The 26,695-nt window shown below is 43.5% G+C and overlaps 1 protein-coding gene across 1 annotated transcript in view; it reads right to left on the minus strand.

Moving 5' to 3' along the window:
- Positions 1–21,193, minus strand: part of LOC124545457 (2-oxoglutarate dehydrogenase, mitochondrial-like) — a 162,509-nt gene extending 141,316 nt beyond the window's left edge. Inside the window, exons 1-4 of the mRNA XM_047124423.1 lie at positions 21,182–21,193; positions 20,652–20,910; positions 11,170–11,342; positions 778–989 (exon numbers count right to left, since the gene is read on the minus strand). Of these exons, the coding sequence (XP_046980379.1) occupies positions 778–989; positions 11,170–11,342; positions 20,652–20,910; positions 21,182–21,193 (656 nt within the window). The remainder of the gene's footprint in view (positions 1–777; positions 990–11,169; positions 11,343–20,651; positions 20,911–21,181) is intronic.
- Between the last annotated feature and the right edge of the window lie 5,502 nt (positions 21,194–26,695).

Genomic DNA, 26,695 nt, shown 5'->3' on the forward strand with positions numbered 1-26,695 from the left:
TCGCAAAAGATGTCAAAATAACATTCACTGTATCGTGTGTGTGTCCACAATGAAACACCGAGACAAAAGTCGTGGTAGCACCCCAGAAGAAAGGCAGTGTTCCTTTCTTGTATAGCGTGAGAAACGAGCTTCATAACAAGTTCACAACAAAAGATCCATTATAATTAAATCCCTTCAGGGCACCATTCCGAGAAAATACGTAAATTGCCGTCTCGAAGATACACTGGAGTCCATCAAGTTTTGTCAATAAGTGTTGCCAGAATACTGTGTTACCAGAATACTGGTCTACATCTGGAGCATTATCCGTATGCAAAAAAAGACTGGCTTAAGGAAGGACCAAGTACAAGTTCATAAATCTCTTTGGCGGCGTTATAGACATGCAATTCAAAATTTTTTCCCAGTATTAGAACTCTGCTCCAAATTTTAGTCACCCTCTCTGCTTCAGCAGCAACGTTAGAAAGGACATTTTCGACTTGAAAATGTTTAGAAACCTACCTAAGTAACTGAACAAACTGAACAGAGTGACTGATCATGCTTTGCTCTCTGTGTTTCACAACGTTTCAGTTGATCCAGAGGAAATAGTGAATCACTTTTCCACACTACCGTGACGAATACTCTCTTCTTAAAGATAAGTGCTAGCAGCTATTCAGTATGTACCTACTGAACACCGATAAATTTAATGAGCTGACATTAAATAGTCTTAACGAAAATAGTGTCTTTATAAAATTGAGACAGAACACCAGCCGGAAAAAACACTGAATACGGCCATGCACGCACCCTTCGATGCCGAATCTGCGCACGCTGCCCCAGTTGGCTGACAGGAAGTTCTCGAAGGCGTGCGCCGCGATCAGCTTGTCTAGCGCACGCCTGCGCACCGCGGCCGACAGCAGCGCGTTCTGCGGCGGTTCCAGCTGCTGGCGCAGCCACTGCCGTTGCTCGAACGAGTCGGTCAGCTGGTACTCGGCGCCCACCGGCCCGCAGTAAGCCGCCTGCCGGCACACCCAACACCAAGCTGCAGCGACCGACGCTTTCTTTTCTATCACTAATAAGCTAAGTGTCGGCACTATCTCGACACCCCCGGAACGTTCCGTTAACTCCTCAAGCTATGCATCAAAGGTTGCATTAGTATCCGATTACGTTGTGTTCTTAAGAACTGATATCTAGATTTTGAACATCACATCCGAGAAAAAGACCTCACGTTTTACGATGCGGATCGCCTCGCATCAGTAGTTCTCGACACCGGAACGGGGACAGTTGTTGCCTGATCTCGTAAGGGTTCTCGGATGTGTTTTGTAGTTTATTTCCAGTACGTCTTACCTCTGCAATTTGGGCAATGCCCTCCACTTGTTCGCAGAGTGTTATTTTGAAATATGTAATTAAAGAAACAGTACCCACAGAAAACAGCAAAAGGTTGACCGAAAAGCTAGTCTCAGGAACGGCTGTAGGTTTGTTGTGTTACATATAACGTTTTTCTTTAGAGCTGCAGCAGGGATGCTACACACACATCCGAGGATCAAGAACCTTACTAGTACAATCTGCTGCAGGGCTCAAGCGTACCGTGTCCTTTCCAGCTAGGGCGTACTCATAAGTTCTCAACGCTGTTCGTTAGGACACACTGCTGCAGATGTCTTCCGCAAAACCTCATGTACGAAAGTCAATGAGGGAAAGATCGGTCTAGTGTGACAGGACTCGGTTCTTATGGTTGTGCAGCCGACCAGAAGGTAATGATCACAGGAACTAATGAACATAGTCGCTTAGTGTGGTACAGGCAACATAGTCATTAATCTGCGGATTAGTGAAGAAGATTTTATGGACTGATGGGTCGCGGTACACGATGTGTACTGCGTTGGGTATAAGTGTGAACCATGAATGGCTGGAGAATGGCATTTACCTAAGCGAGTTGTACTGCCACTGTATTTCAGCAGTGGTGATTAGTTTGCGATAGTATTTCTTGGTTTGAGCAATAGCTTTTATTTCAGATGGTTATCTAAACAGTCCTGTCAATAATACGCTTCTCACAATGTGGATTCATTATCACCTTCACGGTACCCGCTGACAGAGCAGGTTCCATTGCATAAAGGTTAGAAGAAAATCACATGGGTTTCCTGAAGTGGACAGGTCTGCTCAAAGCCCTGATTGAGCTTTATGCAACATCTTTCTGATGAACTAAGGCGTCTGCTGTGCGTCCGATTACTTGAGCCAAAACTGAAAACAGTTGTTCACCAGGATTTTGGGGGAATGAAACAACTTCCACTTGCAGCTTATCAGTGTTAAATGGGAAGACTTTTACGAAGAGGAGTCACCATAGCAGCAGTAAAAGAAAGGCTGTCATTTAAGCGACGTCTTTGCAATTTCTTAAGCTATGCACTTTGCTTCTGGATAGAAGGAATTCCTGGAGCACTTACTGGACGCGAAAAGTAACCTCTCAGTTCGCCCCGACAAGCCAATTGCACCTGCTGGAAAACCCCAGAAAAGGCCACCTACCGATCAACAGCAAGGGCAGAGAAAAAGTCTTAAAGAAGAAAAAAATATTTGATTCCTGCACGCACTTGTGTATTGGATATTTATACTGTCTTTTGGATAGTGTCATCCAGAAGCTGGGAAGGAGGTAAGCTGATGTGTGATAGGAAATCTGAAGTTCCTGAAAGCTTGAAGAACCTGTCGCCAAGATGGAACCATGCTGGCCAACAATGAGTGCAGCTCGACGCTTCGCTTTATCTCCACAGTGCGTGTGCGTTCGGCAATGTTTGCACGAAGTTTGCAAAGGGAGCCTGTCAGACAGGAGTGAAGTGAACTATGTATGCAGGAACACAAACACTGAATTCCGCCGCCCCCCTTTTATTCCCCCCCCCCCTTCTTGAATTTCCGTCCCCCCTCCCACACCCACCCGCACTTATCGTAATTCCCAACCTGCCAATGTCTGAAACCGGTCTCAGTTGACTACAAACTAAATTATGTAGAATACTGAAATGGTCTACAAGTTCTGCAATTATTCATTGAATATTGTTCATTTCTTTGTTAATTCCTTGACGAATATCCCTCTGGCGCGCAGCAAGCAGAAGTTTTCTGAGCTTTCATTAATAGTAGTGCGATCTTATTCATCTTGATGACGAATCTAGGGTCATCTTGTTGCTTCCATAGCCCTGGAAAATGGGAACGTCAGGGATCAAATATTTTGTCCATTCTTACAATTACCGCGCTAGAGAATGCTGGAGTGCACTAACAGGACATAGTTGCGATATTATATCACATCGATCACAATGCTAAAGTGCCTGAAGACCAAACCGCAGTTGCTTCAGAACCTATAACAAAAAAAGAAAGAAATTAAAACAGTGTAAACAGCTGAGTTGAAGAAAGTAGCTTTTGTTGTCTACGAGAAAATCTAGGATCAGGTAATGCAGTTGGTTAAATATGAAATACTATGCAAATTGTGTCCAGTCACCAATCATTTATTTAGGAATAATATTGTCGAAAGTTTACGTCTTATTCTCATACGTATATGTAAGTGAGACGTGAACTCTCGAAACCAATCATATCTTAAACTAACGATATGCACTGAGGAGACAAAAGTCGTGGGATAGTGATATGCTCTTACGCAGATGACGGTAGGTTCGCGTACACAAGATCTAAAAGGACAGCGTATTGGATGGGCTGTCATTTGTACTCAGATGATTCATGTGAAAAGGTTTCCAATGTGATTACGACAGCACGACGGGAATCAACAGACTCTGAACACGGAATGGTAGTTGGAGCTAGACGCATGGGACATTCCATTTCGAAAGTCGTTAGGAAACTCAATATTCCCAGAGCCACAGTGTCAAGAGCGTGCCGAGAATACAAAAAATCAGTCATTACCTCTTACAACGGACAAAGTAGTTGTCGATGGCCTTCACTTAACGACTGAGAGCAGCGACGTTTGCGTAGAGTTGTCAGTGCTAACAGACAAGCAATACTGAATGAAATAACCGCAGAAATCAATGTGGGACGTACGACGAACGTATCCGTTAGGACAGTATGGCGAAAATTGGGGTTAATGGGCTACGGCAGCAGACGATCGACGCGAGTGCCTTTGCCAACAGCATGACGTCGTCCGCAGTGCCTCTCCTGGGATCGTGACCATATCGGCTGGACCCTAGAAAACTGAAAAGTCTTTGCCTGGTCAGATGAGTCCCGATTTCAGTTGGTGAAAGCTGACGATAGGGTTCGAATGTGGCGCAGACCGCACGAAGCAATGGACCCAAATTGTCAACAAGGCACTGTGTAAGCTGGTGGTGGCTCCATAATGGTGTGGGCTGTGTTTACATGGAATGTATTGGTTCCTCTGGTCCAAATGAACTGATCGTTGACTCGAAGTGGTTGTGTTTAGCTACCTGGAGAGCGTCGTCAGCCATTCACGGACATCATATTCTCAAATAATGATGCATTTTTTATGGATGACAATGCACCATGTCACCGGACCACTATTGTTTGCGAATGGCTTGAAGAACATTTGGACAATTCGAGTGAGTGATCTAGCCACGCAGATCGCCCGACATAAATTCCATTGAACATTTATGAGACAGAATCGAGAGGTCATCAGTTGTTGTCTTCCACATAAATGATTTCCTTGCTATGTAAGTTAATTCCGATAAGATAAATGCTAATAATTTGCAACATTTCTAAAAGAATAAACTGGCATAAAGAGCTTATAGAGAGGCGCTGTTAATAGCGCCATCAGCCTATGATTATGATTGAAATGCTACGAATACAGAACTGCTAGGTGACGCCATCGATGATCTCCAGACAAAGAAACGGGACGCCCTACTACAAACGACAACAAAAAATACTCAACTTTGGCACTTACAGAGCTACTGGATTATCTTCGATATAAGAGTTATTTCTTACGAAGCGCCTTCTCTTTAACTGTGTTCCGCCACTGTGCAAAACAAGAGGCGCTGCAGCTCTGTCCAAAGGTGCTGAACTTCTTCTGATAACCCGGTCATTTTGGTGCTTTCCAATGTATGGCATCCGACGTAGACGTGTTTGAGGTAAAACAGTCCGTGTGAAGCATAGACTGTGTTTTAGCAGCAGCAACTGTCATTCTGGAGAGATACCATTTTCGGAAAGCTGATACACGATGTAATGTCTGGCTTGAAGAAAGGTGTTTAGTAAAATGTATGCGATCAAACAGTGTTAAATCAGGGTTTAGCGTCCCATCGACAGCGACGTTTTAGTACATGGAGCATCAGCGTTTGGACAAGGTTACTTAACCCTAGGATGCATGGTGCCGAGAACACACATGGATGCATATACAGGGCCTCCAAGGCCCTGCCCTAATTTAAAATTTTCCTCTTTCCATTTAATCATTCTTTGGAGTTAAATTTATTTCTGTCAAATTTATTGTCAAATTGAAAGATTCCTAAGATACAGTAACAGGATCTGGTGGACCTGATTAACATTTTATTATTTTTTTAAAAAACTCTAAGAGTGAATTTTTATGAGTTACATCCATTTACATACAACATATACAAATAATTTTATCAATTGGTTGGTTGGTTGGTTGGTTTGGGGAAGGAGACCAGACAGCGTGGTCATCGGTCTCATCAGATTAGGGAAGGATTGGGAAGGAAGTCGGCCGTGCCCTTTCAGAGGAACCATCCCGGCATTTGCCTGGAGTGATTTAGGGAAATCACGGAAAACCTAAATCAGGATGGCCGGACGCGGGATTGAACCGTCGTCCTCCCGAATGCGAGTCCAGTGTCTAACCACTGCGCCACCCCGCTCGGTTTTTATCAATTCACTTATAAGTTGCAGTTTACATTTTATAACATTTATTACAACCAATTTATTTAATTAAAACATACTCATTATTCAAAATATTATGTATATAGGCAATATTTTGACAAAAAGTTATTATTCATTGTTCACATAAAATTTCATTTTTCTTAGTTTTCAACATGTGACAAACAAGAAACACAAAGAACGCCACTTTGTTCCTTACAAATGTTGGTTTCACACTTAATGCATGTCATAGCACTTTTCCTGTGTTTTTTTATATGGTCAATAATTGCATCTTCTTCTTTTTCCTGAAACATGTAGTTGATTCGGCAATATGACATCTTTTTGAGCACCACATCTTTGCATGGCATCAATGATTTTCTTTGGAAGATTAGGGATCTGAATACGAAGTTCCATTAGTGATCTTATCATTTCCTTTGCTAAATCTCTTAGGAACAAACGGTTTTTATCACTTCTTCCACTATGGTTTGTCAGATGTTGGGCGGAAAATAAAATTTCACTGTTCATTGCTGCGACGTCCACCATATTCATTCATAATGCAAATGGACTTCTTCTTGTTTATCTCTTGCAAGAGTAATAACGAATTTTCTGGTCCATTTGATCTTCTCCACCCTTCGTAGAGTTATAGAACTTTATTATATCTGGTTTCTTTTTTGCATGAGTTTCATCAATGTTTCTGTCGTAATGCATTGTGCTAATGAGAACTACAGAGTTTTTCTTTTTGGGAACATAACTCACCATTGTAATGTCACCTCTAAATGCAAACAAAGAGGAATGAATCGCTCTTGAGGCAGATGGTTTCATCTCATTAGGAATTTCTGGTTTATTTTGTTTGATTGTTCCCACCACTGTAATTTGCTTCTGAAGCATCTCTTCTGCCAGCCGTACACTAGTAAAGAAGTTGTCAACAGTAATATTTTTTGATGATCCTTCAATGCTTTTAGCAAGATCTTTCACCACATTAAATCCAAGATTTTTCTGAATTGGTTGATGGGGCTTCCTTCCCGTGTAAACAATTCTGTCTACAGCATATGCAGATGTAGCATCACATAAACAAAATATTTTTATGCCATACTTGGCGGGTTTAGAGGGCATATACTGTTTGAAGCTGCATCTTCCACGGAATGGGACTAGCTATTCGTCAACAGTGAGCGAATCAATGGGAATCATTCTATTTCTACACTTGTCAAGAAATAGTTCCCATACATAGCGAACAGCTACAAGTTTGTCATCTGCAGATCGAGCTTCACAGGTACGTCTGTCATCAAATCTAATCATTCTCCTTATATCCTCGAATCTATTTACTGACATGGTGGCCTTATATGTAGGATTTGCCTTTTCATCCAAGAATAATTCTCTAATAGGGACATCCCAACTCTTCACAACACCAGAAAGCAGTAAAAGACCACGAAAACCCTTCATTTCAGCAAGCGAAACGTTTTTCCACGTTTTACCACGTAAAGCAGCCACTCTTTTGCCTTCAATATTTGTACAGTTGATGATTTCCTCTACTATTTCCTTGGAGATGAAATAGTCCCAGGCATCCTTAGGTTTACAGGTTTTCAAATCACGGGCAGGAACAGGTGCCTTCTTTACAATATTATGGACAGGCGTACGAAAAGTTGCAGGAGTATCTAATTTCCAAATCGTTCCATTCCTACTAATGTATGTGTGGTCTTCTCTACCTTTTTGTGGTGGTTCTTCATTTCCAGACTCTGATGAAGTAATATTGTGGGAAGGACTGTCATCTGCATCAGCATTCACATCTGCAGGTTCATTGGCTGATTCTTCACTACTTGCATCTTCAAAAATATTTCCTTCCTCTCAAGAATCACCTTCTTCAAACCACTGAGCCAAAACACTTTCAAAATTAGCTACATTTGCACTACTGACTCTCTTGCTTTGCATGTCGAAGCCATAGCAAAAGGCGTGTCTCTCGAACAGCAGCTTGTGCAGCACTAAGCGAGTCATACTCGTAACAATATGGGCCTTGCAGCAACAAACAAACTATAGTAACAATGAGGCTGACAAGAGCAGCACAGGATAACAATACTGTACAATAATAAAACATTTGATAGCAAAAAGATCGATAGTACACCGATATCGCCAGTATGTGTAAGTAATGTGAATTATTTTTTAGTTATACTATTACTACTACAGCTACTGCTGCTGTAGGCACTCTTGTTGCTGGAAATACCACTACAGTTATTGTTGAATTAATAACTGCTCCCAAACAAATGTTGACGACAATATAGGCTAAAGAACATTTACAAATGTGTGAGGGCTTCTGAAGCCCTGCTTATGCATTCACGATGTATGGGTAAACGTATTGAATTATACAATAAACTTAAAAAGGTATTTCGTTCAGACATGATAGGAGGAATGTCACAGTGTTAGTGAAAGAGTACTGGAAAGCAGTTTGAAATCAAACAAAAAATTACAGAATTTTTTTAAAAATGAAGACATACAAGGGCCTCGGAGGCCCAGTATATGCATCCTAGGGTTAAGGAAATTGGCCGTCGACTTTTCAAAGGAACGATTTCACTCGTTCGATGCGATTAGACTGCGTTAATAATCGCACACTGTGTTTTATTTTCGATGGTAATAGGGCCGTACCGAGGGGTTTCCCAGATAGCCCCTGCCACAGACAACGCAAATATTGATTGAAAAAAACCGAAGCATGAAAGGGTTCAAAATGGTTCAAATGGCTCTGAGCACTATGGGACTTAACATCTGTGGTCATCGGTCCCCTAGAACTGAGAACTACTTAAACCTAACTAACCTAAGGACATCACACACATCCATGCCCGAGGCAGGATTCGAACCTGCGACCGGAGCAGTCCTGTGGTTCCAGACTGAGCGCCTAGAACCGCTAGACCACCGCGGCCGACAGCAAGAAAGGGAAGAAGCATTTCCCTCAACCAGTGACTGTAAACACATGCTGTCATCACAGTGTAATTTAATTCAATTAGCATCATAAAGAAACGACTGCTACCTTAACATGGTTTATATGGTAACAGTGCCTCGGCACACACAAATGCCGCCTACGCAGCTCGCTCATTTTCAACAATGAAGTTCTTGTTGTTACTTCCCTACAGTAATGAAAGATCTCAGATATCAGGGAGTGGGTGCTGAAATAATATGTTAACGTGACCGAAGGCCTCTGATTTCTGCCGACTGATGACTATTATTAATTTACGAAAAGTAAGGAAAATCTCTTCTTTGTTATATGAGGGCTGTTTTTTTTCCCAACCTCCGATTGGCTGTAAATAAAAGAAAAATATACAGAAAATAATAATTTTATTACCAAAAGTACAGTAAAGTCTAAACATATTTTTCTACATAATCGCCAAAACGATTGAGGCACTTGTCATACTGTGACACAAGGTTTTCGATGCCTTCCTCGAAGAATGTTGCCGCCAGTGAGGACAGATAAGTCTTGACGGCGGCCTGAAGATCTTCGTTAGTAGCGAAGCGCTGCCCACCTAACCATGACTTCAGTTCTCGGAACAGTTGATAATCACTTGGTGCTAGGTCTGGGCTGTACGGTGGATGTTCAAAAACTTCCCATTTAAACTTTTTGAGGAGGTCTTTTGTCATGTTGGCACTGTGTGGTCGGGCGTTGTCATGGATCAAAACAACGCCAGACAAAAGCATTCCTCTGCGTTTGTTTTGAATGGCTCTGCGGAGACGACGTAAAGTTTCACAATAAACTTCCTTGGTTATCATCGTAGCTTGCTCCATAAGTCCACCAGCAGCACTCCTTTATGGTCCCAAAACACAGTGACCATTGTTTTTCTTTTCGTCAGTGAAAGTTTAAATGTTTTTGGCTTGCTTGGGGAAGCTGTGTGCATCCACTGCTTTGATTGTTCCTTTGTTTCAGGACTTTCATAGAGGACCCACGTTTCATCGCCAGTAACAATCGACTTCAAAAAAACGTTTCCCTCATTGGCATAACATGTGAGAAACGATAATGCTGACGCCATCCTTTGCGTTTTGTGGTCGGTACTCATAATTTTAGGGATCCAACGTGCACACAATTTCCGATAGCCTAGGTCTTGAGTCACAATTGTGTACAAAGCAACTTTGAAATGTCTGGAAATTCATCAGACAGTTCGCGAATTGTAAACCTTCGTTTGCATCTCACTGCCTAATCAACACGCTCAACGAGGCCTATAGTGGCGACAGACTTGCGACCTTGTCCACCTTCATCATGGACGTCTGTTCGTCCTTCTTTAATTTCCGACAACATTCCCGAACACTACCATCACTCATAACGTTGTTACCATACACGTTGCTCATTCTGCGATGGATTTCCGCAGCACTACATCCTTCTGCTTGCAGAAAACGGATTCCACTTCGTAGCTCACATTTGGCGGGAGCATCGGGCGTAGTGACCATGTTTACACGGACGTAACTCGGCTCCGACTGACACACTGCAGCTGAAAACGGCAGAGGTCGTGGTGGGGGAGCTGCACAATCACATGACGCGCAGATCTGGCCCCTCCCTACCTCTTACTTGCTTAGATGGACGATCGGAGGTTGAAAAAAAAAAAAAAAAAAGCCCTCGTACATCATTCTAAAACTAGAATGTCTGTACAATCTGTTGTTTATTTAATACAGTGATACAATTTGTGTGCACTAATTTTCATAATATAGTTTATTTAAACACAATTTCCAATATTGATTCATTATTCTTAAACTTACAAAACTACAGAATACGGTAAATCTGCATAGCAAAAAAAGGGGGGAGGGGGCGGGGTGCAACATCCACAGTTTTGCCATGGACCCAGGGTCAACTCGGTACTGTTTTGGATGGAAATGTTGGAGTGGATCGCGTATATATAAAAGTATCTTTTAGCTCAAAGTAAAAATAGATTGTGCCACATATGGACGTAAAGAATATAAAAGGAACATGGAGACATTGTGGTACAACTACAGGCGAAAGAACAGGCAGAGCATTTGTCTCGTGCTACAACAAATTGTAGGAATCTAAAAGTTATCGCTGCTTTCTGACCAAACACTTTCATATCTTTGCTTATGATCTATGAACCTAGCACTCTTGTCTTGCACTCGTGCAAAAGTGTTTTTATTTTATAGGCTGTTCGAGGCTCTGTTTTACGTACACTATGTAGGCCTGACCACATAAAGCTCTGGTCCCGTATTATGATGCACGTGCCGAGTGCATGACAAAGATCGAACAGTTCATCTTCCGATCCCGTCGTCTCAACCCTCGGCTGGGATACAGTCCTGAATCCAGAAAAAAAAAAAAAGAAAAAGCTGTTGCGAGTAGACACGGGCACTAGCGATTTCATGGATGACTATAAATGACATTGACACTGAAGAGCACGTCTAGTTTGCTTGAACTAGTGTAGTTGAGAGAAGACGCACCTCGAGCCGGGCAATGATCTCGCGCAGCGGCAGGCGGTCGGTCTCGCCGCCGCCCACGAACGTGGTCTCGGGCAGGCAGTACAGCGTGTCCAGGTCTGCGTCCGGAGGCAGCAGCCGCCGCCAGCGCTCCGCCCCCACAACCGCGCTGTCCGAGGAGCCAGAGAACCACACGCCTGCCGGCGCACGTGGACCGTTTTTACTATCGTGACACACCTGCTCCAAATATACCAGTAAGCGACCAAGTTTACTCGTGTTGCTCGTACAAGCCCACAGTGTATTATGTCCGTCTGATTTCTTACTGTCCTACAGCTGATGAGAAACTTGATGGGATATAAACTGTGTATGGTGTTACTGTTTGTGAAACCTGTAAATGTCCATCAGTGGCTAAATTAGCGTGTGGAGGTCGTCTTTGATCGTTTATGAAGCGAATTTGGGAGTCCTTGACATGATAAGTAATAAGTGTGGGGCGAAGAAGTTGTGTGCGTATGGAATCTAATGAATTTCCTCTGGATGATTTCGTAGATGGATTTACAAATGTGTGTGTTGAGAGAGTTTTTCTTCGAAATGACATATGTATGATATCTGTACAATGTTTAGTTCGTATGCAATAAATAATTGAAAGTGTTCCCGGACTTAATGTACGCGCTATACTTTGAAATACTCCAAATTACACCATTTATGTAGTTTTTCTGGATCAATCATTTTGTGTATGGCGCTATCTCAGGTGAAGAAGATGTGTGTGTGTGTGTTTATGTGTGTGTGTCTGTGTGTGTGTGTGTGTGTGTGTGTGTGTGTGTGTGTACAAAGAAAATGAAAGGAAATAAATCTTTTTTACACACAATTATAGTATTACGTTCTCAGAGAGGTACCATGTGCAAGCAGTACAGAATTTGACATTTGACATACAGGTTACTTTTTTTTTACAGGTTGACTTAGATCGCAGCTCGTGGTCTCGCGGTCGCCTTCTCCATTCCCGGCGGGTTCAGGGATTTTCATCTGCCTCGAGATGACTGGGTGTTTGTGTTGTCCTCATCATTTCATCATCATTCATGAAAGTGGCGAGATTGTGCTGAGGAAAAGTTGGGAATTTGTACGGTCGCTGATAACCGCGCAGTTGAGCGCCCCAGGAACCAAACATCATCATCAGGTTGCCTTATTTTTTCTGTATAACTTGGAACCTGACGCATTTTAAGCATAATTTTAACACTACACTGTGACTGGCTGGAGAAATGGAGGGAGAAGGGGAAGGGGTGACGATAGGATGGGAGGGGGGAGGAGGTGGGGCTTATCATGTGGAAATGATGACGTCATAGATAAAGGAGGCATATCTTCGCACAGTGTAAATAAAGTGCACCAGAATTCCCTGTAAACAAAATAGGTTGGGTAGTTGGTGTGTGTGTGTTCATTCCCTCGTTAATCCCAAAAAAAAACTCTCACACGCAATACTTCTACATTATTACTGTAACTAAGAAATCCGTCCTACCCCCATGAACAATGGACCTTGCCATTGGTGGGGAGGCTTGCGTGCCTCAGCAATACAGATGGCCGTACCGTAGGTGCAACCACAACGGAGAGGTGTGCAACCACAACGGAGGGGTATCTGTTGAGAGGCCAGACAAACGTGTGGTTCCTGAAGAGGGGCAGCAGCCTTTTCAGTAGTTGCAAGGGCAACAGTCTGGATGATTGACTGATCTGGCCTTGTAACAATAACCAAAACAGCCTTGCTGTGCTGGTACTGCGAACGGCTGAATGCAAAGGGAAACTACGGCCGTAATTTTTCCCGACGGCATGCAGCTTTACTGTATGATTAAATGATGATGGCGTCCTCTTGGGTAAAATATTCCGGAGGTAAAATAGTCCCCCATTCGGATCTCCGGGCGGGGACTACTCAGGAGGACGTCGTTATCGGGAGAAAGATAACTGGCGTTCTACGGATCGGAGCGTGGAACGTCAGATCCCTTAATCAAGCAGGTAGGTTAGAAAATTTAAAAAGGGAAATGGATAGGTTGAAGTTAGATATAGTGGGAATTAGTGAAGTTCGGTGGCAGGAGGAACAAGACTTTTGGTCAGGTGCATACAGGGTTATAAATACAAAATCAAATAGGGGTAATGCAGGAATAGGTTTAATAATGAATAAAAAAATAGGAGTGCGGGTAAGCTACTACCAACAGCATAGTGAACGCATTATTGTGTCCAAGATAGGCACGAAGCCCGTGCCTACTACAGTAGTACAAGTTTATATGCCAACTAGCTCTGCAGATGATGAAGAAATTGATGAAATGTATGATGAGATAAAAGAAATTATTCAGGTAGTGAAGGGAGACGAAAATTTAATAGTCATGGGTGACTTGAATTCGAGAGGAGGAAAAGGGAGAAGGAAACATAGTGGGTGAATATGGATTGGGGGAGAGAAATGAAAGAGGAAGCCGTCTGGTAGAATTTTGCTCAGAGCATAACTCAATCATAGCTAACACTTGGTTCAAGAATCATGAAAGAAGGTTGTATACATGGAAGAATCCTGGAGATACTAGAAGGTACCAGATAGATTATATAATGGTAAGGCAGAGATTTAGGAACCAGGTTTTAAATTGTAAGACATTTCCAGGGGCAGATGTGGACTTTGACCACAATCTATTGGTTATGACCTGTAGATTAAAACTGAAGAAATTGCAAGAAGGTGGGAATTTAAGGAGATGGGACCTCGATAAACTGACTAAACCAGAGGTTGTACAGAGTTTCAGGGAGAGCATAAGGGAACAGTTGACATGAATGGGGGAAAGAAATACAGTAGAAGAAGAATGGGTAGCTTTGAGAGATGAAGTAGTGAAGACAGCAGAGGATCAAGTAGGCAAAAAGGCGAGGGCTAGTAGAAATCCTTGGGTAACAGAAGAAATATTGAATTTAATTGATGAAAGGAGAAAATATAAAAATGCAGTAAATGAAGCAGGCAAAAAGGAATACAAACGTCTCAAAAATGAGATCGACAGGAAGTGCAAAATGGCTAAGCAGGGATGGCTAGAGGACAAATGTAAGGATGCAGAGGCTTATCTCACTAGGGGTAAGATAGATACTGCCTACAGGAAAATTAAAGAGACCTTTGGAGAAAAGAGAGCCACTTGTATGCATATCAAGAGCTCAGATGGAAACCCAGTTCTAAGCAAAGAAGGGAAAGCAGAAAGGTGGACGGAGTTTATAGAGGGTCTGTACACGGGCGATGTACTTGAGGACAATATTATGGAAATGGAAGAGAATGTAGATGAAGATGAAATGGGAGACACGATACTGTGTGAAGAGTTTGACAGAACACTGAAAGACCTGAGTCGAAACAAGGCCCCGGGAGTAGACAACATTCCATTGGAACTACTGACGGCCTTGGGAGAGCCAGTCCTGACAAAACTCTACCATCTGATGAGCAAGATGTATGAGACAGAAGAAATACCCTCAGACTTCAAGAAGAATATAATAATTCCCATCCCAAAGAAAGCAGGTGTTGACAGATGTGAAAATTACCGAACTATCAGTTTAATAAGTCACAGCTGCAAAATACTAATGCGAATTCTTTACAGAAGAATGGAAAAACTGGTAGAAGCCGACCTCGGCGAAGATCAGTTTGGATTCCGCAGAAATGTTGGAACATGTGAGGCAATACTGACCCTGCGACTTATCTTAGAAAATAGATTAAGGAAAGGCAAACCTACACATATAGCATTTGTGGACTTAGAGAAAGCTTTTGACAATGTTGACTGGAATACTCTCTTTCAAATTCTAAAGGTGGCAGGGGTAAAATACAGGGAGCGAAAGTCTATTTACAATTTGTACTGAAACTAGATGGCAGTTATAAGAGTCGAGGGGCATGAAAGGGAAGCAGCGGTTGGGAAGGGAGTGAGACAGGGTTGTAGCCTGTCCCCGATGTTATTCAATCTGTATATTGAGCAAGCAGTAAAGGAAACAAAGGAAAAATTCGGAGTAGGTATTAAAATCCATGGAGAAGAAATAAAAACGTTGAGGTTCGCCGATGACATTGTAATTCTATCAGAGACAGCAAAGTACTTGGAAGAGCAGTTGAACGGAATGGACTGTGTCTTGAAAGGAGGATATAAGATGATCATCAACAAAAGCAAAACGAGGATAATGGAATGTAGTCGAATTATGTCGTGTTATGCTGAGGGAATTAGATTAGGAAATGAGACACTTAAAGTAGTAAAGGAGTTTTACTATTTGGGGAGCAAAATAGCTGATGATGGTCGAAGTAGAGAGGATATAAAATGTAGACTGGCAATGGCAAGGAAAGCGTTTCAGAAGAAGAGAAATTTGTTAACATCGTGTATAGATTTAAGTGTCAGGAAGTCGTTTCTGAAAGTATTTGTATGGAGTGCGGCCATGTATGGAAGCGAAACATGGACGATAAATAGTTTGGACAAGAAGAGAATAGAAGCTTTCGAAATGTGGTGCTACAGAAGAATGCTGAAGATTAGATGGGTAGATCACGTAACTAATGAGGAGGTATTGAATAGAATTGGGGAGAAGAGGAGTTTGTGGCACAACTTGACAAGAAGAGGGGACCGGTTGGGAGGACATGTTCTGAGGCATCAAGGGATCACAAATTTAGCATTGGAGGGCAGCGTGGAGGGTAAAAATCGTAGAGGGAGACCAAGAGATGAATACACTAAGCAGATTCAGAAGGATGTAGGTTGCAGTAAGTACTGGGAGATGAAGAAGCTTGCACAGGATAGAGTAGCACGGAGAGCTGCATCAAACAAGTTTCAGGACTGAAGACAACAACAACAAAAACAAGAAATCAGTTATAAATATTAAAAATCAGAATAAACAATATTAGAAGTACGTGCTTTCTATTCAGAAGATCCTCGATAGTTGCTTTTTCTGAACACAGTTCGCCTAATGTCCATACTGATTTTCTCCAACTCAAAGAGTGCTCAAGACTCTCATATTCGCATCTAGATATGGACCACATACAAAATTTCATCTACTGTTATTCATGAAGAATTTGATAATCAGACTCAGCTATTAATGGCTCCTCTAGTCCTGTCCTGTCTGTCCTGAATGGTGTAGTATTGCAGAACATGGCAGATGAAAGACTTGATAGTAAGGTCCTTACAAGTTTCTGCCGTAATAGACCATTGAAATCTTAGGTAATCCAGTTTTCCAGATATCATGGGACCTCCCTCACTCTCTGTTCTGCTGAGGTCATTTCCTCTGCCTGGAAAAGTGTGCAACCTGTGGATCGGTGTGTCAAATCCAGTCACACAACGCCTTTTTTGTGTTATAAATCCTCGACTGGTGTAGGGTAATTCGCTGTGACTTCCTCTGTTGTGTCAATCTACTCATCTCAGAGCAACGCTTGTATCCAACGCCCATAGTTGTTTATTGTATGTATTTCAATCTCTCACTCCTCCTACAGTTTTTATTCTTCAACGTTTCCTAAAGCACCATGGAAGTTATTCCTAGACCTCTTAACAGGTGCCCTATCAATGTCAATGCCTTACGTATGTTCCTTTCTTCGTTGATTCTGCTGAGATGCGTCCTTCTGTAGCACCAAGTCTCAAATGCTTCAATTCTCTTCTGTTCCGGTTTTGCCCCTGTCCATAATTCACTAGCATACAAGACGTTGCTCCAGCCGTAACATTCTGAAATTTCTTCCTCAAGTGAAGGCCTATGCTTGATACTAGTGAACTTCTCTTCACCAAGAACGCCCTCTTTGCCTGTACTAGACTGCTTTTTGTGTCCTGCTTGCTTCGTACGTCAAGGGCTATTTTGCTTCCAAAGTAGCAGAGTTCTTTAACTACTTCTACTTTGTGATCACCAGTTTTGATGGTAAGTTTCTCGCTATTCTCATTTCTATTACTTCTCATTACTCTCAATCCATATTCTGAAGTCACTACACTCTTCATTCCATTCAACAGGTCCCGTAGTTCTTGTTGACTTCCACTGATGATAACAATGTCATCAGCGAAATTTATCACTGATATCCTTTCACCCCAAATTTTAATTTCACTCTTGAACTTTTCTTTTATTTGCGTCATTGTTTATTAGATACATAGATTGAAGATTAGAAGTGAAAAACTGCATCCCTGTCCAAGACATCGTTCTTGGTGTTCTACTGCTATTGTTCCCTCTTGGTTGTCGTATCTATTGTACATTACCGGCCTTTCCACAAAGCTTATTACTATTTTTCTCAGAATTTCGAACATTCTTCACCATTTTACATTGGCTATCGCTTTTTATAAGTCGAGAATCGTATGAGCAAATAGCGATTTTTCGTAAGTCATGCTTCCATTACCAGGGGCGTCAGGACTGTCCCTCTGATGCCCTCACCTTTCTCAAACTGGTCGTCATCTGCTATTTCCTCAATTTTCTTTCCTTTCATCTGTATTACGAATGAAAATCCCGCCGACATTGGTGTGAAATTCTACAGTTTTCAGAATATTATAAAAGTGTCGTGTGTTTAATACTCTACCAAGAACCAAAGGAACAGTCAATTAATACAGTTCTTCTGTATTTTATTGTTGTCAGCAGCTCGAATGCATGAACTGTTAAGCTGATTGTGCGATATTTCTCACAATTTTTCCGAAAGTTTAAGGTATATGAGCAGACTTGAATAGTCGTTTGGTGACTACTTCCTACAACGACTTTAGACAAGCATTTAGCTACCCTTTCAGCACAGCATTTTTACTCCCAATGGCAATTCTATTAGAGCTATGCTTTCTTAATTGCCATCCCCATTTTGCCATGGAGCTTAATCCCAAATTATCTTACTTATACTTTATTACTGTTATCCAATTTATGTCTCTCTTAGTGCTATACAGGACGTTTAAAAAGAATGTACATGTTACAAAGTATTATTGTGTCCAAACTATCGATCGCTGCACCTCGGCTCGGATATTGAAGAAAGAAATACATAGTCTAGTTTATATTAATAGCCACTAGATGTCAGTTGTCTTCTGTTTTGCTTGGTAACCGTCATATCTTTTTAAAGACTACTCTGCAGCAGAAATCATTTTGTGTTCTCGAGTTTGCGAAGGGCAGTTCCGTGATTACAGTGCAAAGACGTTTCAGTTGAGGTACCAAATTGATCGTTCGAATAGGTGGAACATTCGCAGATGGTATCGACAGTTTCTAGATACAGGATGTATATGTAAAGGAAAGAGTCCTAGCCGTCCTTGTGTTCCTGAAGAAAATGTTGCACGAATTCAAACTGCTTTCCAACGTAGTTCTTCAAAATCAACTAGTTGTGCCAGTCGGGAGTTACAACTGCCTACAACAACAATTTGGCGTGTTTTGAGACGTCGGTTGGTTATGAAGCCATACAAGCTACAACTGTTACAAGCTCTGCGTCCTGATGACAAACACAATCGTGTGGCATTGTGTAACGAGATTCTTGATGCTACTGACCATAATAACACTTTCGCACAACGCAACGTGTTCAGTAATGAAGCGGCTTCCCATGTTAGTGGTCAGGTAAAGAAACACAATGTTGGAAATTGGGGCCTACAGAACCCACATGTAGCCATTGAACACATACGAGATTCGCCCAAAGTCAATGTGTTTTGTGCGATATCCCGATCATCTGTTTATGGCCCATTCTTCTTTTATGGAAACACGGTTAACGGTCAGGTATCTCGCTATGTTACAAAACTGGTTGTTTCCAAGACTGCACGAAGGCAACTTCATTTTCCAACAAGACATTGGCGTCGCCAAGTGCGTGAATATCTGAATGAAACTCTACCGAACCGTTGGATTAGTCGTCAAGGAGCTGGCGAATTAGCATGCCTCAGCTGGGGGTTTCGTTAGAGACAGCGTCTATGTACCACCATTCGCACAGAACCTGGAAGAGTTGAAGAACCAGATACGTACTGCCATAACATCAGTGACGAAGGACATACTTGCTCGTGTGTGCGATGGATTTGAGTATCGATGTGATATTGTTCGTGTCGCTGATGAAGGACATATCGAACATTTGTAATATGAACTTGAGAGGTTCGTAAACATGTGTGTAAAGTTTCATATTCGTATGTCTTAAAGTTTAATAACTACACTACTGGCCATTAAAATTGCTACACCAAGAAGAAATGCAGTTGATAAACGGGTATTCATTGGACAAATATATTATACTAGAACTGACATGTCATTACATTTTCACGCAATTTGGGTGCATAGATCCTGAGAAATTAGTACCCAGAACAACCACCTCTGGCCGTAATAACGGCCTTGATACGCCTGGGCATTGAGTCAAACAGAGCTTGGATGGCGTGTACAGGTACAGCTGCCCATGCAGTTTCAACACGATACCACAGTTCATCAAGAGTAGCGACTGGCGTACTGTGACGAGCCAGTTGCTCGGCCACCATTGACCAGGCGTTTTCAATTGGTGAGAGATTTGGAGAATGTGCTGGCCAGGGCAGCAGTCGAACATTTTCTGTATCCAGAAAGGCCCATACAGGACCTGCAATATGCGGTCGTGCATTATCCTGCTGAAATGTAGGGTTTCGCAGGGATCGAATGAAGGGTAGAGCCACGGGTCGTAACGCATCTGAAATGTAACGTCCACCGATCAAAGTGCCGTTAACGCGAACAAGAGGTGACCGAGACGTGTAACCAATGGCACCCCATACCATCACGACGGGTGATACGCCAGTATGGCAATGACGAATACACGCTGCCAATGTGCGTTCACCGCGATGTCGCGAAACACGGATGCGACCATCTTGATGCTGTAAACAGAACCTGGATTCATCCGAAAAAAAGACGTTTTGCCATTCGTGCACCCAAGTTCATCGTTGAGTACACCATCGCAGGCGCTCCTGTCTGTGATGCAGCGTCAAGGGTACCCGCAGCCAGGGTCTCCGAGTTGATAGTCCATGTTGCTGCAAACGTCGTCGAACTGTTCGTGTAGATGGTTGTTGTCTTGCAAACGTCCGCATGTGTTGACTCAGGGATTGAGTCGTGACTGTACGATCCGTTACAGCCATTACCGCAATCGCGATAGGCTACAATCCGACCTTTATCGAAGTCGGAAACGTGATGGTACGCATTTCTCCTCCTTACACGAGGCACCACAACAACGTTTCACCAGGCAACGCCGGTCAACTGCTGTTTGTGTATGAGAAATCGGTTGGAAACTTTCTTCATGTCAGCACGTTGTAGGCGTCACCACCGCCGCCAACCTTGTGTGAATGCTCTGAAAAGCTGATCATTTGCATATCACAGCATCTTCTTCCTGTCGGTTAAATTTCGCGTCTGTAGCACGTCATCTTCGTGATGTAGCAATTTTAATGGCCAGTAGTGTATATGCATTCGAAATACGTATATTCTTTTTGAAACACCCTGTACTTTAACTAACGAAAAGATTACGTACTCGGTGCACTGCCTGATACAGAAACATATTAGCAGTAGGAAAAGGGCCAACACCGTAAGGAACTGTGAGTGAGATGTGAGGCGGAATCAGAAGCGGATGGGCGGCGTACCGAGCGGGTCGATGCGCGCGGCGAGGTGTCCGCGGGCCTGGTAGGAGCGCACCAGCGCCTGCAGCAGCGAGTGGTCGCGCGACGTGGCCAGCAGCGGCTGCCTCATCGTCGACGACGCGGCCGCCAGCCTCCTGGGGGGCGGCGAGGACGGGGGCGGCGGCAGACGCCGGCGCGCCACGCCCACCTCCTCCTCGGCGGCATACGGGCTGCGCGGCGCCGTGCCACCCTCCGCCTCCAGGTACTCCCGCACCAGCTTCTGCTGCCAACGCCACGCACATAAGCCTGGTTGCCGCAATCTCTCTTTTTACAAGGACAAATTTCTGACGGACTTCGCGTCACAGACACGTATACACTGCCAGCATAGCGAGTAAGAGGGAAAGTGAGCTGACTCCACTTACTGACCAGATGTCAGTCGCTGCGCTTTGACCCAAGGAAACACACTATGCTACGGCAACCGCGGCACACGAACACGATTCGTGAACGGAAATTGTAATAATGAAATGAAAAATATGTGGCTTTAATTAACTTACCTCACTGAACATCGTTGCTAGCTGGGTAGGCTTCGACGTTTTTGAGGACTTTGCGTAATGAGTAATCAGATTAGAATTCTTTGGCGCGCTATCTTCTAGTCCGGCAGTAGTTAACCTTTTTTACCTACCGCTTACTTTTGATCTCGTTAGTAGTATAATTATCTGACCAGCCATCGATTCCACAGTAATGATTATTTATGAAGTATGGAAGTAACTTTAGTTTATAAAATTTATAAAACAGACTTTTTGCAAGTTAAAATATACACTCAGTTGACAAAAGTCACTGGACACCTCCTAGTATCATCTCGGACATCCTTTTGCATAGTAGAGTAACTCAACGTCGTATGGACTCAAAAAGTCGTCGGAAGTCACCTGCGGAAATGTTGAGCCATGCTGCTGCTATTAGTATACGATTTTCTGCAGGAACTGACTTCTCGATTATGTCCCATATCGGGCAAAATGGGCGCCTAAATCATTCGCTTGAATTGTCCAGAATGTTCTTCAATCCCATCGCGAACAACTGTGGCACTCGGACATGGCGAATTATCCTCCATAAAAATTCCATCGTTGGTAGGAAAGACGAAGTTCGTGAATAGCTGCAAATGGTTTCCAAGCGGCCGAACAAAGCTATTTCCAGTCAATGGACCAACTAGTTCAGATGGGCCAGAGGACCCAGTCCATTCCATGTTAATGCAGCCCACACTATAACGAAGCCACCACCAGCTTGCACAGTGCCTTGTTGACAACTTGGGTCCGTGCCTTCGCGGAGTCTACACCACACTCCAACCCTACCATCAGCTCTTATCAGCTGAAATAGGGACCTATCCGTTCAGGCCACGGCTTTCCAGTCAAGGTCCAACCGATATGGTCACGAGCCCAGGATAGGCGTTGCAAGCGAAATCGCGCTGTTAGCAAAGGGACTCGGCGTCGATGGTCTGCTGCCACAGCCCATTAACGTCAAACTGCGCCGTATGTCAAAACGGATACGCTCGTCGTACGTCCCACCTTGATTCCTGTAGTTATTTCACGCAGTGTTGCTTGTCTGTTAGCATTGACAACTCTGAACAATCGCCGCTGCTCTCGGTCTCTAAGTGAAGGCCGTCGGCTACTACATTGTCCGTGGTGAGAGTAGTGCTTGAAGTTTATTATTTTCGGCACACTCTTGACACCGTGGATCTCGGAATATTGAATTCCATAACGATTTCCGAAATGAAATGTTCCATGCTTCTAGCTAGAACTACCAAAAATGTTCAAATGTGTGTGAAATCTTATGGGACTTAACTGCTAAGGTCATCAGTCCCTAAGGTTACACACTACTTAACCCAAAATTATCCTAAGTACAAACACACACACCCATGCCCGAGGGAGGACTCGAACCTCCGCCGTACCCAGCTGCACATAGAACTACCATTTTGCTTCAAAGTCTGTTAATATCCGTTGTGCGGCCACAATCACCTCGGAAATCTCTCTCTCTCTATCCAAGCATTTATCCCGACTTGCGGGGTCTGCTGGTTAATCGGATGTGGCACGTTAATTTTAAGGGGTGGCCGGATGCCCTTCCTGTCGCTACCCCGTACCCCCCCCCCCCCCCCCAGGTAGGAATTAGGAATTAGTGTACCCCAACTGTCTGCGTCTTGTGTAATCCATGGAATAGTGCCGATGTGTTCCGATGTCTGCGAGCCGCGTAACTGAGGCGGAGTGTGGGGACCAGCCCAGTATTCACCTAGTGGGATGTGGAAAACCGCCTAAAAACCACATCCAGGGTAGCCAGCACACCGGCCCTCGACGTTAATCCGATGGGCGGATTCGATCGGGGCTGGCGCGCCTACCCGAGTCCAGGAAGCAGCGCATTAGCGCTCTCGGCTACCCTAGTGGGTACAATCAATCACCTCGGGAATCTATTCACAAGAATCACCTGAATACAAATTACAGCTCGGCGAATGCACTGCCCTTAATCCTTGTGTATGCGATATGAAAACCATTCGTGTTTGTGCATATCGGGTATCCCATGACTTTTGTCACCTCACGGTATAATAATTATTTGCCAAATACCTTATGGCAGAATTTTACGAAAAGCTAATGACTTTTTTTAAAAAATCCCTACCGCCAGCTGACCACCATGAGAGATGGAACGCAGAGTAGTTGGCAGTACGTACTGGGGTCACTACAACTGTCCCAATCTTATTGTTTTTCCCCCTCAAGACTACTGTGCCTTTGGTACTGAGTTACTGAAGAACTGCGGAACTAATCTTCCATTCATTCGTTGAAATGACATCGAATCCAATTGAGTTCAAATCAACTTGCGCTAAAATTTCAATCTAATGAATTCAGGGTAATTACTCTGTTGATAAATTCGTCGATAAAAATTATAGCTGACACTCTCGTCGCTAAGAATTACAGTCATTTTATGACAAAAATTATTTCTTACGGGCTTTGTTATATGAATTTTTAACTAAAAATTCCCCTTATTCTTTTGATATCCTCAACTGGATTCGGTGTAGAATAAGTTATATTTTATGCCACCAATTCGCAGACACCACCAGAACTTTTTATTCGATTGACTGTCATCAGAAATGAATGCAATGATTCTTGTCCCTTGTTGCTCGAGCTGCATCAGTGTCTGCAGGACGGCGCCACGAGATGTTACGTTGCGTCTTGCATACATTCAGAAAGACGAATCCAGTGATGAAATAGATTAGCATGATTTGCAAATTTATTCAAGTTAACGGAATTATCAAGTTTCAGCCAACTATAATTGAACTGCGGCTCTTCTTGGAACTTAACATCGCGCAAAATCAGCACACCTGCGCCTTCGTTTTCATCTTGTAATAGTTCACAATTGCTTCGACAGCATGTTTATTAATTCCATATGTGCTTTGGAGACCCTTTAGTAAATTACTGAGATATGTTTCTGAATTAAGTGGCAACATTCCATACTGCAGACAGTACCTGTGTTCTCTGGGCGACTTAGTATGTGAAAGTAGGTTGTCCATAACAAACATATTATCATACCGTATTCCCCTATTATGTAGCCATAGGTATTTCCTTAACATTGTGTCAACTGTGTTTCTTACTGAGTTTACAGTGACGTAGGTCGTAGGAGGTCTCATTGAGCCCTTTGGGCCTTCTTACACTTTTCATCCGCAAGCTGCTTTCACAGTAGATTTATTTCGCCGCTCACTGTTCTCAGCCCACGAAGGTGGTTTGTTATATGCCGAACACATGACTTATTTCAATGAAGCCGCACCCCCCCCCCCTCCCCCTCTCGCCCCCGGCGATCTTGTTCATCCCCACGTGAATTAGTGAGTTAAGACACGAATCAATGAGAGCACAAGTAAGTACATAGTTCGGGCCAGTAAGGCGCAAGCATTCTTTATGGCACTACATAAGAGGCCTGAAATTACACCATACATGCGAGTATGTATACAGCTACTAGTGTTCAAAATGGTTCAAATGGCTCTGAGCTCTATGGCACTTAACATAAGAGGTCATCAGTCCCCTAGACTTAGAACTACTTAAACCTAACTAACCTAAGGACATCACACACATCCATGCTCGAGGCAGGATTCGAACCTGCGACCGTAGGGGTAGCGCGGTTCCAGAGCGAAGCGCTTAGAACCACTCGGCCACTCCGGCCGGCAGCGGTTCTAGGCGCTACAGTCTGGAACCGCACGACCCCTACGGTCGCAGGTTCGAATCCTGCCACGGGCATGGATGTGTGTGATGTCCTTAGGTTAATTAGGTTTCGGTAGTTCTAAGTTCTAGGGGGTTGATGACCACAGCAGTTAAGTCCCATAGTGCTCAGAGCCATTTTTTTGAATTTAATTTCCTGGAAATTGGAAATTTGTGATAAGGTCTTATATGCCGCGCGGGATTAGTCGAGCGGTCTAAGGCGCTGCAGTCATGGACTGTGTGGCTGGTCCCGGCGGAGGTTCGAGTCCTCCCTCGGGCATGGGTGTGTGTGTTTGTCCTTAGGATAATTTAGGTTACATAGCGTGTAAGCTTAGGGGCTGATGACCTTAGCAGTTAAGTCCCATAAGATTTCACACACATTTGAACATTTTTAAAGTGTTATGGGACCAAACTGCTGAGGTCATTGGTCCCTAAGCTTACACACTACCTGATGTAACTTACAGTAAGGACAACACTCACCCATGCCCGAGGGAGGACTCGAACCTCCGACGGGAGGAGCCGCCCGGACCGTAACAAGACGCCCCAGACCGCGCGGCTTAATTTCCTGTACCAACGGAATAAATTGTAATGTTCATTCTTTAGATGCTGTTGCCTGATGCCTGCCACAGTGTCTACTCGTATGGTTCCTCCCCGTTTCCTTGGATTCATAGTTTATGTCCTTTAGATTCAATAAAGGCGCCGACGTCTCGGAATGTCCGCCGTTACTCACGTAATACGGCCGATTGCCGCACACTCCATGGGAGTAGACGGCGATGGCTACTGCGCAGGCCTGTTCGCCTCCGAAATTTCGACGCTGTTGTTCTCTGTATGCCACATGCTGTATACTATACATGCTGTATACTATAGGAGACTGTATAGAGGGTTCCGGGAGACAATATACTGCGTACAGAAACCCGGTCCGACACCGTCAGCAACAGAGCTCCATCTGTTCCACTGGCGATAGTGGCAGTCGGTCGCGTTTACTGAATATCAAAAACCACAGGTTCTTTTGCGTAGAACATCACGCCTGCTGCTGAAGGTGAGGCCTCGTGGCAGGCGCCGCCTCCTATTACCTTCGACAGTCTGTAACATAGTTGGATGAAGTTTTTTGTGGACGCGAGTTCTTATACTCATTTTGTTCCTCTAGACGCCTTCTACATCCCCTCAAAGTTTGTCGGTGTAATTTTGAAACAGACCTACTGGAACCTGTAGATTCATCTACTTTTGCTTTAAGATTAGTAGATGACATTAAGCCAAAGTACTGGGTGATTATAATTAAAGTTAAACTTTCAAAACGCTGTAGAAATAATATCACTGGTCACAATAACGTCAAATTGCAACGGAATATTATCGGAGAAGGGGGAAAACGTATGGCAGAAGAAAAAAAATAGTGTGTAAATTGATCAATACATAGCGCTGTATGTGTCAGAATACGTAAATGAAAGCACCTGTCATGCGCGCGACCCTTTGAAGTTGTTATAAACGTGCCGGGTTCACGGCTTTTCCTCCTTTCGAGTCTGCAACGTTAAAAAAAAAAAAAAAAAAAAAAAAAAAAAAAAAAAAAAAACCACTGTGGGACTTAACAGTTGAGGTCATCAGTCCCCTAAACTTAGAACGACTTAAACCTAACTAAAGACATCACACACATCCATGCCCGAGATAGGATTCGCACCTGCGACGGTAGCAGCCGCGTGCTTCCGGACTGGAGTGCCTAGAACCGCTCGGCCAATGCGGCCGGCCTGTAACGTTCGCCATGACTGTCTCAATGCACGATCGCTCTCTGCTAGTATAGATGTATTACAAGAATGATGACTGTGCACACGGACACTGAAGGGTTTGAGA

The sequence above is a fragment of the Schistocerca americana genome, chromosome 1 (assembly GCF_021461395.2).
Source record: "Schistocerca americana isolate TAMUIC-IGC-003095 chromosome 1, iqSchAmer2.1, whole genome shotgun sequence".
Taxonomy (NCBI): Eukaryota; Metazoa; Arthropoda; class Insecta; order Orthoptera; family Acrididae; genus Schistocerca; species Schistocerca americana.